Source organism: Neolamprologus multifasciatus, chromosome 19 (genome assembly GCF_963576455.1).
Source record: "Neolamprologus multifasciatus chromosome 19, fNeoMul1.2, whole genome shotgun sequence".
Classification (NCBI taxonomy): Eukaryota; Metazoa; Chordata; class Actinopteri; order Cichliformes; family Cichlidae; genus Neolamprologus; species Neolamprologus multifasciatus.
Window position 1 is genome coordinate 8,077,231 of NC_140457.1, and position 14,353 is coordinate 8,091,583.

The window sequence follows — 14,353 nt, forward strand, 5'->3', positions numbered from 1 at the left end:
AGTAATGCTATAAAATACAATAGATTCAACCGTGGCCCTATAAAATAGTAACACAATGCATTTATCCATGTTATGGAACCTGAGTCTTCTCAATAAATGCAAGCGCTGACTAATTCATGCACACACATACAACCCACTGTAACTGACAATCAAAGTGTCAGTTACAGCTAGATACTTGAATGCTGTCACCTGTTCAGCCTTTTCTTTGCTAATTAAAGTCAGACTGTAATCTCTAACAGATCTTGGAACAAAGATACCTTTCTCGGTTTTCTATTCATTTAAACATCAGGCTGTGCTTCTTACACCAATCCTTTCAATCTAATTTTTGTAAATAGCAATATTTGAATCTTTGGTTAACAGACTAAGAATGACCATATCATCAGAAAATATAATCACATTAGTATACTGATTTCTACAGCTGTTTGCAATTTGTGTAAATCAAAGTTAAAATGTGAACCTGTTTATAGAACTCATTTTAGTTCATGGGCTGCATCCAGCACAGTGTAATTTCATTTTACAACCTCAAAAACCCTCAATTCTCCCCCTTTCTTTTACTGTAAAGAAGTACATTTTGAAAACATTCACATTTCAAGAGCCATCAAACACCTGATAAAGAGCGTGATAGGAAAAAAATAGGGAAGAAAGATAAAGCAATAAATCTGAGCTTTTCCACGGTTAGTCAGTTTACCGAGGCATGGCACAGCCCATTGGAGCGGTGATCTCACCTCAGTGCTGAATGGCAAGTAATGGTTAAAATCTTTGCCAGCGAGAAGGATCGAAAACTGACAATGACTCAGACCTCTGACTCAGATCAAAATTGGATGACCACTCTCATGATGGATCGATTTTTCAGAACCTGCAACACAATGCTCCTTGATGCAAAATACAGCAGAAGTCCAAAATTGCTGCCTGGTTCTCTGCAATTTTTGCCATTTGCTAAACTATTCAGTGGCCTGAAATGATGGGCTATTTATAACTGTAGGTTTGACACCTGTTTTAAATGGACAGTTTATCACCAAAAGTCAAATTCACATATTTTCCTCTGGCCTGTGCTGCGAGATCATTTTAGTGTTCGTGTCACAGTTTTGGGGACATATGGTTTTAATATAGTGCTTTTCTACTTTACTTGAGAACTCAAAGCTTTTTATACAACATATGTTATTCATCCTTTCATACAAGCATTTGTTTTTCTACACCTAAGCACTTTCTATCTAATCTCACACACATACGGAAAGCAGCTTGAGGTTCAGTCCCAAGGATACAACCAGGAATAGAACTACTCCACCTCCTGACCTCCTGACCTCCAGCCACCCCAAAAGAACAACAACAAAAAGAAGAATGGAAAACACATTAGAAATTATACATTACTTTACATTTGATACTGGTGCTCAGGTGACCTTTTAAATATATTTTTAAATAACTAGAATAAAAATAGAACTTGGTTTTCATGAGTCAGGTCATGATTTCTGAAAAGAGAAATTTCTGGGTTTTTCAAAACGTATTTCTTTGATGTCTCGAGCAGTAAAAGGGAAGTATTATTTAGTTCCATTATATTCCATTATATGTCAGTAGTAGCAAGACTGTGTGCTTGTGTGTGAATGACAGGGAGACGCATGTAATAGTGAGGCTGGGAAGACCAGAGATAGTGAAGGTGGATGAGTTTAAATAACTGGGTTCAACTGAGTAGTGAAGAAGAAAGGTGGAGAAGAGAGTGCAGACAGAGTGTAGTGGGTGGAGACGAGTGTCAGGGGTGATTTGTGACAGAAGGATAGCAGCAAGAGGGAAAGAGGAGGTTTACAATAGTGAGACTTTTAGTTAAGACTGGATCAGTTCTGTGTGTTGTGTTTGTCAATCTTACATGACTTTATTTATGTAGTTGATCAGATGTATAAAATTGCTTGTTTTACTCACTTCGCAGGGACATAAATCTCCTTTTCTGGATGAAAAATTGAATTCGTAGTGCAAATAATTTTTAAGCCCTATACAATATTTTTTAAGGTTTCGCCTGAAGCAAACGTTCCTACATTCTGTCACTAACAGCTCAACAACTTTGCTGCAAAACCAAACAACCGCAGGCTCCACAGATCAGAGATACTCGGGAGAATTTTGAAATAAAATTTCTCCCTCTGTTCGATCACCAGGCTAGAGTGAGACTTGAAAAGCTCCAGTAAATAACATCCCTTTAACAATGAGTCAGTAAAGACTGATGTTACAGAGCCTGTTCTAAAAATTCTCAACAGCAACTCGAAATGTCCAGATTTGATGCAACAGAAATGAAGCACAACAAATGCTGCATCCATTTCAGTTGTAGTGGGCTGCGTCTTCACTCAATGAAGGCTGTGTTGTAATTACACATATGGCCTTGTCACGTTGCAGGGGCTGACAGGATGGAAAGGGAGGCTTTTAATTAATTTTCATGCAAACTAGGTCTGCCCAACTCATGGGTAAACTGATTCAGTTCTGCAGGAGAAACAGTCCTGATGATATGCATGATATTTCTGTCTGGTAGCATGCTTGCAGTGTTGGATAAAGTGATTGTAGATTAATAAATTCTTGTAGCTTGGCCCAGATACAAGAACTGGAAACAAGAGTATAAACAAAAGATGGTGTGTAAAGTACTGACAGATTGTATATAAAATATACAGACTCAGTTTTTGGGTGTGAAAAATGGCTAAATTCTTTTTCATGTCCAGTATGTCCAACTGTATTTATCTATCTATAGATAGATCCACCTATCCTAGATAGATAGATAGATAGATAGATGGGCCTTACTTGGCCTATAACCTCAGTTAACATTTTCTTGCTTTTAACTCTTTTTCAATGCAACATGTTTTTTATTTTATTAATCATAGTCATATTCGAATAAAAAAGCAGGGTTTGCTTTGGGGTGTGGCTACATTGCAGCTGAGTGCTACTGCCTGAGTGTGCAGTGCCCCTCAGTCCCTCAAACTTTCCCTAGATAGAGACTGTTAGAATCAAAATCAAGGAAATCATGATGTGGGTGGTGACTGTACATAAATGATGGACATAATCTTTATTTATGTGTTTAGTGCGTCTGTTTTGATTTTTAAGAGTGAGGACCGAAATGCAGGACACATGAGGCATACAAACACAATAAAAAGGAAGTTTTGATAGCTGATGGAAGCTTACTACCTGGCACACAAAGTCCACAGGACTGAGTCAAGAAAAACAGAAATCCAAAAGTGCACAAATACACAAAGAGTGCATGTGCACAGTTCAAAGAAGTCAGACCAAACAAATAATATGTTGGAAAAACAGAGGAAAGGTTTAATCCTTAAAACATCCACACAAAATATGTTTCAACATTCATACTGACATCTTTTGGTGACATGGCTCCAAGTGTATAAGCATTGAAAGCCTCCCAAGTGAAACATATTCAGTAAAGGTATATCACATAATTTCTGTGCATTTGAACCACAACAGGGTTATCTCTGCAAACTGGCACATCCATTCACACAGATTACACACACAGAGTAGCAGAGATGCCAAAAATGATGAAGTAAAGAAAGTTTAACAGAACAAAATTGCAAAATTAAGGTTATAAAAATGCACGCCTCTGAGACCTTGACAAATTTTTCTGCTGATTTCTAAACAGTCCTACAGCTGCTGCTTTTAAGCTCCCATTGTTTGTTTCTTCCTGCAGGCATGCACAGGAAATATAACAATAACTGCTTGATTAGCCAGACCCAAAAAATGCTTTACCACTGAGAGTGGGTGCAGGATATGTGCAGGAACGGGTCAGTATTTTCTGTGATATAAATCAATGAAACTGTTGATCCTGTGTGTGTGTCTGTCTAGCTGTGTGTGTGCCTTTGTGTACATCTAGCTGCCTGTCTGGATCTTCATCTTCATGCTGGTCTTTAAGTTTTCTGTGCTTATCTCTCCTTGTGCATTGCATTTGACACAAAACAGTGCAGTGGTCTGTTAGAAACGGCCATCCCCGCTGGGAAAACACTTCAAAGTAAAGCTACATACACCCACACACACACACTGAGTGCTGAAAATCACCCCACCCCACCCGCTGTTCCTCTCCGTCTCCTTCTCACTCCACTGTCCTGCCTCCACCTCCTCATCCTCCGTCTCAGATGATGATCTGTCAGCTTCACTGGCTCAGAGAGCACTATGTAAACTGTTTGTGCTGTCATGTTTTCAGGGCGTGTGACTCAAAAGTTTGCACCTTCAGATTTTTTCTAAATGTGTTCTGGACTTTGGAGGTAAATCTTTAACTGTTTATCACATAGTGTGTGTGTGTAAGGATGAAGGGAAATTGATATTACTTAGCTGACTTCAGCCAAATATAGCACTTAATATGTTATGCATCAGCAACCATTACAGATGACTCAGTCTCACTCCCACTGCATGGCAGGGACACATTCAGGTTTGATTTACAAGTTGCTGACCAGAGTCTGCAGCGACCTTCAAAGGTGGATCAGAAAATCTGCTCTAAACAGGAGGATATAATTCATCTATTTCCCCTCAGATATGTTTGATCATTGGCAACCTGTAAACAAACATCAGAGACTCAAGAGCCTCCTTATCAATACCTGGATTGCCCCAGGGAGCTTTGATGCTTCACACCAGATATCTCCCACAATCCCCAACCTCAGAGTCACCATGTGGATCTTGATGGTAAAGTTGCTATTTTTAATTAGCTCCATTGGTAACAGTAATCTAGTAATGCATGCATGTAGGAGTGGGTTTAGGTAGCTGAATTCTCCCATGCTCATTTTTTTCAGGTACTTTTAAAGAAATATAATGCAGCAAAATGAGGCTCACGTGGCAACTAGATCTTAGAGGAAAACAAAAGGGCCTGTATGTGTTTCTTTTTTTGTTCTTGCTAAACACGTTATGGATAAATGGAGATGATCTAGACATCCCTGGTGTGCACTGGAGTTTCCTTTGCTTGAGTTCACATCTGTGCACAAGACTATCATCTGTTGATTTCTCCGAACACAATATATTGTTAGCCTAGAAAAACAACTGAAGGAGTCCTTTCCAATCTTACACTAAACTCACCAGAACCTAAAAAAAATCTACCTAATTTAATACTTCTATCTTGTTGCCTCTTGAGCATTTTGATTTTAGGAAGAATCACATAAACGCAAACCCTACCAAAAACATAATGTTCTTTGTAATAGCGCAAACTTTGTGTGTATATGAAGTCAGAAATCCCCGCCCCTTAACAATTCAATTCAATTCAATTCAATTTTATTTATATAGCGCCAAATCACAACAAATGTCGCCTCAAGGCGCTTCATAGATACAGAGAAAAGCCCAACAATCATATGACCCCCTATGAGCAAGCACTTTGGCGACAGTGGGAAGGAAAAACTCCCTTTTAACAGGAAGAAACCTCCGGCAGAACCAGGCTCAGGGAGGGGCGGCCATCTGCTGCGACCGGTTGGGGTGAGAGAAGGAAGACAGGATAAAGACATGCTGTGGAAGAGAGACAGAGATTAATAACAGATACGATTCAATACAGAGAGGTCTGTTAATACATAGTGAGTGAGAAAGGTGACTGGAAAGGAAAAACTCAATGCATCATGGGAATCCCCCGGCAGCCTACATCTATTGCAGCATAACTAAGGGAGGATTCAGGGTCACCTGGTCCAGCCCTAACTATATGCTTTAGCAAAAAGGAAAGTTTTAAGCCTAATCTTAAAAGTAGAGATAGTGTCTGTCTCCTGAATCCAAACTGGAAGCTGGTTCCACAGAAGAGGGGCCTGAAAACTGAAGGCTCTCCCTCCCATTCTACTTTTAAATACTCTAGGAACAACAAGTAGGCCTGCAGAGCGGGAGCGAAGTGCTCTAATAGGGTGATATGGTACTACAAGGTCATTAAGATAAGATGGGGCCTGATTATTTAAGACCTTGTATGTGAGGAGCAGGATTTTGAATTCAATTCTGGATTTAACAGGAAGCCAATGAAGGGAAGCCAAAACAGGAGAAATATGCTCTCTCCTTCTAGTCCCTGTCAGTACTCTTGCTGCAGCATTTTGGATTAACTGAAGGCTTTTCAGTGAGTTTTTTGGACATCCTGATAATAATGAATTGCAGTAGTCTAGCCTGGAAGTAATAAATGCATGAACTAGTTTTTCAGCGTCACTCTGAGACAGGATATTTCTAATTTTAGAGATGTTGCGCAAATGGAAGAACGCAGTCTTACATATTTGTTTAATATGTGCGTTGAAGGACATATCCTGGTCAAAAATGACTCCAAGGTTCCTCACAGTGTTACTGGAGGCCAAGGTAATGCCATCCAGAGTAAGAATCTGGTTAGATACCATATTGCTAAGCTTTTCAGCGCCGAGTACAATGACCTCAGTTTTATCTGAGTTAAGAAGCAGAAAGTTAGTGGCCATCCAAGTCTTTATGTCTTTAAGACATTCCTGCAGTTTAACTAATTGGTGTGTGTTATCTGGCTTCATGGACAGATAGAGCTGGGTGTCATCTGCATAGCAGTGAAAATGTATGCTATGTCTTCTAATGATGCTGCCTAGGGGAAGCATGTATAATGTAAACAGAATTGGTCCTAGCACCGAACCCTGTGGAACTCCATAATTAACCTCAGTGTGTGAAGAGGACTCTCCATTTACATGCACAAATTGGAGTCTATTAGATAGATATGATACAAACCACTGCAGTGCAATACCTGTAATACCTACAGCATGTTCTAATCGCTCTAATAGAATATTATGGTCAACAGTATCAGGCTGTAAACATATTATTATTGCTGTAAAGTCGGGATTTTAAGAGAAAAGTCCGTGGTGACTGACTTCTGCCTCAAGTGGACATTAGAAGAACTGCAGTCTTTGTCACTTCAGCGTGGGCTTCATTTTTCAGCTATGGAGTTTGTTGTTTGGCTTTTTTAATATTTAGTGAAAACACACCTATAAAAACGAGATCAATTTGGGTAGTATCTTATTTTTATTCTTATCATCTTATCCTATTCCAGTGTTTTTCTGACTATTCTATTCTATTCTATTCTATTCGGTATTCCAGACATTTTTCTTTCTTCCTACATTCTCTTAAAATCCAGATGATTGAGCCTGTCTTCTGTTAATCAAGCCTGAACTCTTGGAAGTATACCACTACTTAAAACAACTGCTATAACATCTGTATTACAACTTTGAACAGTTCATTTTTAGGGGTGTGTGGAAACTACCTGAAACTATAGTATTAAGAAAAGATGTGTCTGTGAAGGTTCTCAGTCATCCAGGTCATCGTAGTCAAAGGAGCTTGCAAAGAAAAGCGTCTGGACTTCTTTAAGTTACTTGAAGACGTTTCACCTCTCATCCGAGAGGCTTCTTCAGTTCTGAGGTCAAATGGTGGAGAGTCCCAGATATAACCCTAGTGGGAGTGTCCCCCCACAGAGGGACAAAAGGACCCCCTGATGATCCTCTAATCGCCTGAGCCAAGGTGTGGAACTGGGTGTGGGTCCCAATCAGCCAGAGTTTCGGGTGATTTCATTGTGAAACCTGGCCCCACCTTATCATGCGAATTCCTGAGGTCAGATGGCCCAGGGTGTGAGTGGGCCTTAAGGCGTCTGGGAAGGGATCTCAAAACTGGATTATAGATGGCAGAGAGTTGGTGTCGTAAACCACCGCCTCTGTTCAAAGATGGTCGCTCACAGTGGACATAGATGGCTTCTTTCACTCCTCTTTCAAACCATCTGTCCTCTCTGTCCAAAATGTGAACATTGGCATCCTCGAAAGAGTGTCCTTTATCCTTAAGATGCAGATGGACAGCTGAATCTTGTCCTGTGGAGGTGGCTCTTCTGTGTTGTGCCATGCGCTTGTGAAGTGGCTGTTTGGTCTCTCCAATGTAGAGGTCTGGGCATTCCTCGCTGCACTGTACGGCATACACCACATTGTTAAGTCTGTGTTTTGGCGTTTTGTCTTTCGGGTGAACCAGTTTTTGTCTGAGTGTGTTGCTGGGTCTGAAGTACACCGGGATGTCATGCTTGGAGAAAACCCTCCTGAGTTTCTCTGATACACCGGCTACATAGGGGATGACAATGTTGTTGCGCCTGTCCTTCTTATCCTCCCTCGCTGGTGTCTGATCTTCTTTTCTGTGCCTCTTTGCTGACTTTAAGAACGCCCATTTAGGATAGCCGCACGTTTTGAGTGCTTCCTTTACATGTGTGTGTTCCTTCTTTTTCCCTTCAGGCTTAGAGGGAACATGTTCTGCACGGTGGTGTAGGGTCCTAATTACTCCAAGTTTGTGTTCCAGAGGGTGATGGGAGTCAAACAGGAGGTACTGGTCTGTGTGTGTGGGCTTCCGGTAAACTTCGATGTTGAGGTTGCCATTCTCTTCAATGTGCACAGCGCAGTCCAGGAAAGGCAAACAGTCATCCTTCGTGTCTTCCCTGGTGAACTTGATGTTTTTATCCACAGCGTTGATGTGCGCAGTGAAGGATTCCACTTCTTGTGTCTTGATTTTGACCCAGGTGTCGTCTACATATCTGTACCAGTGGCTGGGTACTCTTCCTTTGAAAGAGCCAAGAGCCTTCCTTTCCACTTCCTCCATGTAAAGGTTGGCTACAATAGGTGACACGGGGGAGCCCATAGCACAGCCATGTTTTTGTCTGTAATAGCCTTCGTTGTATTTGAAATATGTAGTGGTGAGGCAGAGGTCTAACAGTGTGCAAATCTGATCGGGTGTGAAGTTGGTCCTGTCCTCCAAGGAGCTGTCTTCTTGTAGTCGTTTTCTGACAGTCTCCACTGCCTCCGTGGTGGGTATGCAAGTGAAGAGAGAGACTACATCAAAGGACACTATGGTTTCATCTGGATCCAGGGTAAGTTTCTGGACCTTGTCAGTGAAGTCGGTGGAGTTCTTGATGTGGTGTGGGGTGTTCCCCACGAGAGGAGCAAGGATGGTAGCAAGGTGTTTTGCAATGTTATAAGTGGCTGAGTTTATGCTACTGACTATGGGTCTGAGTGGGACAGCTTCCTTGTGGATTTTTGGAAGTCCGTAAATGCAGGGTATGGCATCCCCTGGGTAAAGGCGGTGATAAGTAAGGCGGTCAATGATTTTGTCCTTTTCCAAGTCTTGAAGGCAAGCTATAACTTTCTTTTTGTAGCTGCTTGTGGGGTCTCGCTTTAAGGCTTCGTAGGTATTGTTGTCACTGAGGAGAGTAGTGATCTTTGTATGGTAATCTGTAGTGTTTAGGACCACGGTGCATCTTCCCTTATCCGCTGGTAAAACAGTGATGTTGTGGTCTTTGCTCAGGGAAGCGACGGCCTTCTTTTCCTGTATTGTGAGGTTGGACGGAGGGACTTTGGCACTGGAGAGGGTGGCTGAGACTTTCATCCTGATTTGCTCTGCTTCTGTCTGTGATAATTTATTAATCCGAATGGCAGATTCTGTGGCTGTGATGAGGTCCACTATGGGCAACTGTTGTGGAGAAATGGCAAAATTGAGACCTTTGGCTAATACTCTCTTTTCAGGTTCAGTGAGATTCCTGTCTGAAAAGTTCTTAACCCATTTCTCCTGACTGTCTTCAGGTGTGTTTTCTTCTATGGGTTGTGTAGGTTCAGATTCAGAATGAGGAGTGTGTGTTTTTGAATGCAAGGGGGTCCTTTTGTCCCTCTGTGGGGGGACACTCCCATTAGGGTTATATCTGGGACTCTCCACCATTTGACCTCAGAACTGAAGAAGCCTCTCGGATGAGAGGTGAAACGTCTTCAAGTAACTTAAAGAAGTCCAGACGCTTTTCTTTGCAAGCTCCTTTGACTACGATGACCTGGATGACTGAGAACCTTCACAGACATATTGCCGTACATTTTGGGAGGAACACCCTTCAACTGGTGCGGGAGTATGAAAGGGAATCAAGGAAACTAGCGGATTATAGGAACCATCTCCGTTTCAACCTAAGATGCAGACAAACCAGAGTTGTTCCCAAGAGCCTGCGCCTTGGATCCACTGTCAGGGGATACAGAGCAGACTTGATTCTACAGAGAGCACAAAATCACCTTTTAAGTGAAAGGATAAGACAGGTCCATTTCACTATAGATGCCCTCCAAATCAAGATCAGCCAGACTCTGCAGGAACTGGAAACACTTCTACCCTCTCCAATCTTAGAAGAGGTTTACAAGTTTGTGGACAAGGCTCAGCGGGCCCAACACTCGAAAGGAAAAGAAAGACAACGCAGGAAATTTCACACCTTGCATTCAAAAACACACACTCCTCATTCTGAATCTGAACCTACACAACCCATAGAAGAAAACACACCTGAAGACAGTCAGGAGAAATGGGTTAAGAACTTTTCAGACAGGAATCTCACTGAACCTGAAAAGAGAGTATTAGCCAAAGGTCTCAATTTTGCCATTTCTCCACAACAGTTGCCCATAGTGGACCTCATCACAGCCACAGAATCTGCCATTCGGATTAATAAATTATCACAGACAGAAGCAGAGCAAATCAGGATGAAAGTCTCAGCCACCCTCTCCAGTGCCAAAGTCCCTCCGTCCAACCTCACAATACAGGAAAAGAAGGCCGTCGCTTCCCTGAGCAAAGACCACAACATCACTGTTTTACCAGCGGATAAGGGAAGATGCACCGTGGTCCTAAACACTACAGATTACCATACAAAGATCACTACTCTCCTCAGTGACAACAATACCTACGAAGCCTTAAAGCGAGACCCCACAAGCAGCTACAAAAAGAAAGTTATAGCTTGCCTTCAAGACTTGGAAAAGGACAAAATCATTGACCGCCTTACTTATCACCGCCTTTACCCAGGGGATGCCATACCCTGCATTTACGGACTTCCAAAAATCCACAAGGAAGCTGTCCCACTCAGACCCATAGTCAGTAGCATAAACTCAGCCACTTATAACATTGCAAAACACCTTGCTACCATCCTTGCTCCTCTCGTGGGGAACACCCCACACCACATCAAGAACTCCACCGACTTCACTGACAAGGTCCAGAAACTTACCCTGGATCCAGATGAAACCATAGTGTCCTTTGATGTAGTCTCTCTCTTCACTTGCATACCCACCACGGAGGCAGTGGAGACTGTCAGAAAACGACTACAAGAAGACAGCTCCTTGGAGGACAGGACCAACTTCACACCCGATCAGATTTGCACACTGTTAGACCTCTGCCTCACCACTACATATTTCAAATACAACGAAGGCTATTACAGACAAAAACATGGCTGTGCTATGGGCTCCCCCGTGTCACCTATTGTAGCCAACCTTTACATGGAGGAAGTGGAAAGGAAGGCTCTTGGCTCTTTCAAAGGAAGAGTACCCAGCCACTGGTACAGATATGTAGACGACACCTGGGTCAAAATCAAGACACAAGAAGTGGAATCCTTCACTGCGCACATCAACGCTGTGGATAAAAACATCAAGTTCACCAGGGAAGACACGAAGGATGACTGTTTGCCTTTCCTGGACTGCGCTGTGCACATTGAAGAGAATGGCAACCTCAACATCGAAGTTTACCGGAAGCCCACACACACAGACCAGTACCTCCTGTTTGACTCCCATCACCCTCTGGAACACAAACTTGGAGTAATTAGGACCCTACACCACCGGGCAGAACATGTTCCCTCTAAGCCTGAAGGGAAAAAGAAGGAACACACACATGTAAAGGAAGCACTCAAAACGTGCGGCTATCCTAAATGGGCGTTCTTAAAGTCAGCAAAGAGGCACAGAAAAGAAGATCAGACACCAGCGAGGGAGGATAAGAAGGACAGGCGCAACAACATTGTCATCCCCTATGTAGCCGGTGTATCAGAGAAACTCAGGAGGGTTTTCTCCAAGCATGACATCCCGGTGTACTTCAGACCCAGCAACACACTCAGACAAAAACTGGTTCACCCGAAAGACAAAACGCCAAAACACAGACTTAACAATGTGGTGTATGCCGTACAGTGCAGCGAGGAATGCCCAGACCTCTACATTGGAGAGACCAAACAGCCACTTCACAAGCGCATGGCACAACACAGAAGAGCCACCTCCACAGGACAAGATTCAGCTGTCCATCTGCATCTTAAGGATAAAGGACACTCTTTCGAGGATGCCAATGTTCACATTTTGGACAGAGAGGACAGATGGTTTGAAAGAGGAGTGAAAGAAGCCATCTATGTCCACTGTGAGCGACCATCTTTGAACAGAGGCGGTGGTTTACGACACCAACTCTCTGCCATCTATAATCCAGTTTTGAGATCCCTTCCCAGACGCCTTAAGGCCCACTCACACCCTGGGCCATCTGACCTCAGGAATTCGCATGATAAGGTGGGGCCAGGTTTCACAATGAAATCACCCGAAACTCTGGCTGATTGGGACCCACACCCAGTTCCACACCTTGGCTCAGGCGATTAGAGGATCATCAGGGGGTCCTTTTGTCCCTCTGTGGGGGGACACTCCCACTAGGGTTATATCTGGGACTCTCCACCATTTGACCTCAGAACTGAAGAAGCCTCTCGGATGAGAGGTGAAACGTCTTCAAGTAACTTAAAGAAGTCCAGACGCTTTTCTTTGCAAGCTCCTTTGACTAAGAAAAGATGTGTATTTTCAACATCATCACACACTGATCCAACAAAAGAAATTATTCTCTTTTCCTTTCTGTGTGTGGGAAAACAAAAACTGCAAGGAAAACAATCAATCCCAACTATGCAAATCTTAGATTTTCCTGTTAGGCTCTGCAGTGTGCATGTCTTTTTCTGGGTTTGACATTATAATAATAGCACATCGGCTCAACAAAGCCAACTCTTGCATCTTAGATCCTAGACCCTCTCACCAGTCTGCAGCAACACTTCTGCCTCAGGGTTTGTTCCTGCAAATATGACTGTGATGTGTCAGATTTAAAGGGTTGTTCGATTTAAACATGCAGCTCTTTGATTTTGCTGTCTAGTGAGACAAAACAGAGAACAATAAGTGTTGGTGTCAGTCGAGTTCATTGTACTCAATTTAAAAGTAAACCTTATGTCCTTTAGTGAATATCATGCATAACATTAGAGCATCACGTACCCATCTGCTCTTAATTCACTCTCAAAAAAGGACAACTAATTTCCTTCGCCAGCAGTGGTCTTCTGTTGTCATGGCTCCAGTCTTTAAATAACAGTCTTGCTCTTATTATTCTGCCTCATCAAAGCTTTTTGCTTTCAGACTGGACTCCCACATTGAATGCACTCCGCAGTTTATTGTAATAGATTTAATAGAGCAACAAGGTGGGTTTTTTCCCCCATCTAATGCACGTCAGAGGAATGAATCATTACAGATATTTTTAAGGTGTTACTAAGCTGGAGATGAAAATAGGAAACAGGGTCGTATTACTTGAAATCTAAGCAAGTCTCTGTGTAATAAGATTCCTTCCACTTGATCAGATATCAGCACTGCACTGGGAGACAGGTTACCATCTGAAGAGCAATGCTTATTTCACACTTTTATTCAAATTCCCATCAGGGTTTTTAAGTGCACAAGCAGTAAATGCATAGCATGATCTGGATCTGTGGTTTAGGTTCATCTTAGAGGGTATTTGAAAAGGTAAAATCTGAAAACTAGGGGCTGAAAGCTAAAACACAGCTGCACCAGTGATTTGGTGAATGTTAAAAGATTAACTGCACTCGACAAAGGTTCCTTTTCTCACCTACACAGTATAAACAATGCACTATTCCTCACATTACAAACATTTTATACATAATATATAAAACCAACAAACTGCAGTCTGAGCACTGTTGATTGTGTTGTGTTGATTTCAAAATTACTGCCAAAAATGCTGATTTTGACCAGGGTGTGTCACGGCTGGGGCGGCAGTCGTGTGGAGGTGAGAAGGAGGATCCAAATAGCAGCCAGTGGTGGAGGTGCAAGTGAGATTTATTTACAGTGAGTAATAACCAAGAAGCGGGCAGAACCGAAACATAAACCTAAACTGGGAAAACTAACACAAAAGGAGGACACGGGGCGAGGAGCAGAGAGACACGGTGAAACACGGAATAATGCTGAGTACACAGAAGATTCACAGAGAAACACAGACGACGCGACCCGGAGCACAGGCAGACACGCAGTATCAATACACACCAGGTAATTACGAGATGAGAGACAGTAGGGCAACACACCTGGGAGAAATCAGAGACGACGGGACAGGGGAAACGTAAACTGAACACACTCACATGAGAGGGGACCTTCAGAATAAGACAGGAAACTCACAGACACAGAGAACTAAACGAGACACTGAACTTAGACAGATTCACACGCAGACAGTGTGACACCATAGACAGACAGAACACAGAAGTGGGACCAGGGCAGGCACAGAACAGAACCCTAACAAATGGCAAATAATAACAGAATACATACTCAGAATAACAAAAGCACAA

At 42.5% G+C, this 14,353-nt stretch overlaps 1 protein-coding gene across 1 annotated transcript in view; it reads right to left on the bottom strand.

Moving 5' to 3' along the window:
* LOC146495880 (uncharacterized) overlaps window positions 1-9,443 on the bottom strand; it is a 188,366-nt gene extending 178,923 nt beyond the window's left edge. The window contains exon 1 of the mRNA XM_085144120.1: window positions 7,510-9,443. Coding sequence (XP_085000246.1) covers window positions 7,510-9,333 — 1,824 coding nt within the window. The 5' untranslated portion in view covers window positions 9,334-9,443. The remainder of the gene's footprint in view (window positions 1-7,509) is intronic.
* Between the last annotated feature and the right edge of the window lie 4,910 nt (window positions 9,444-14,353).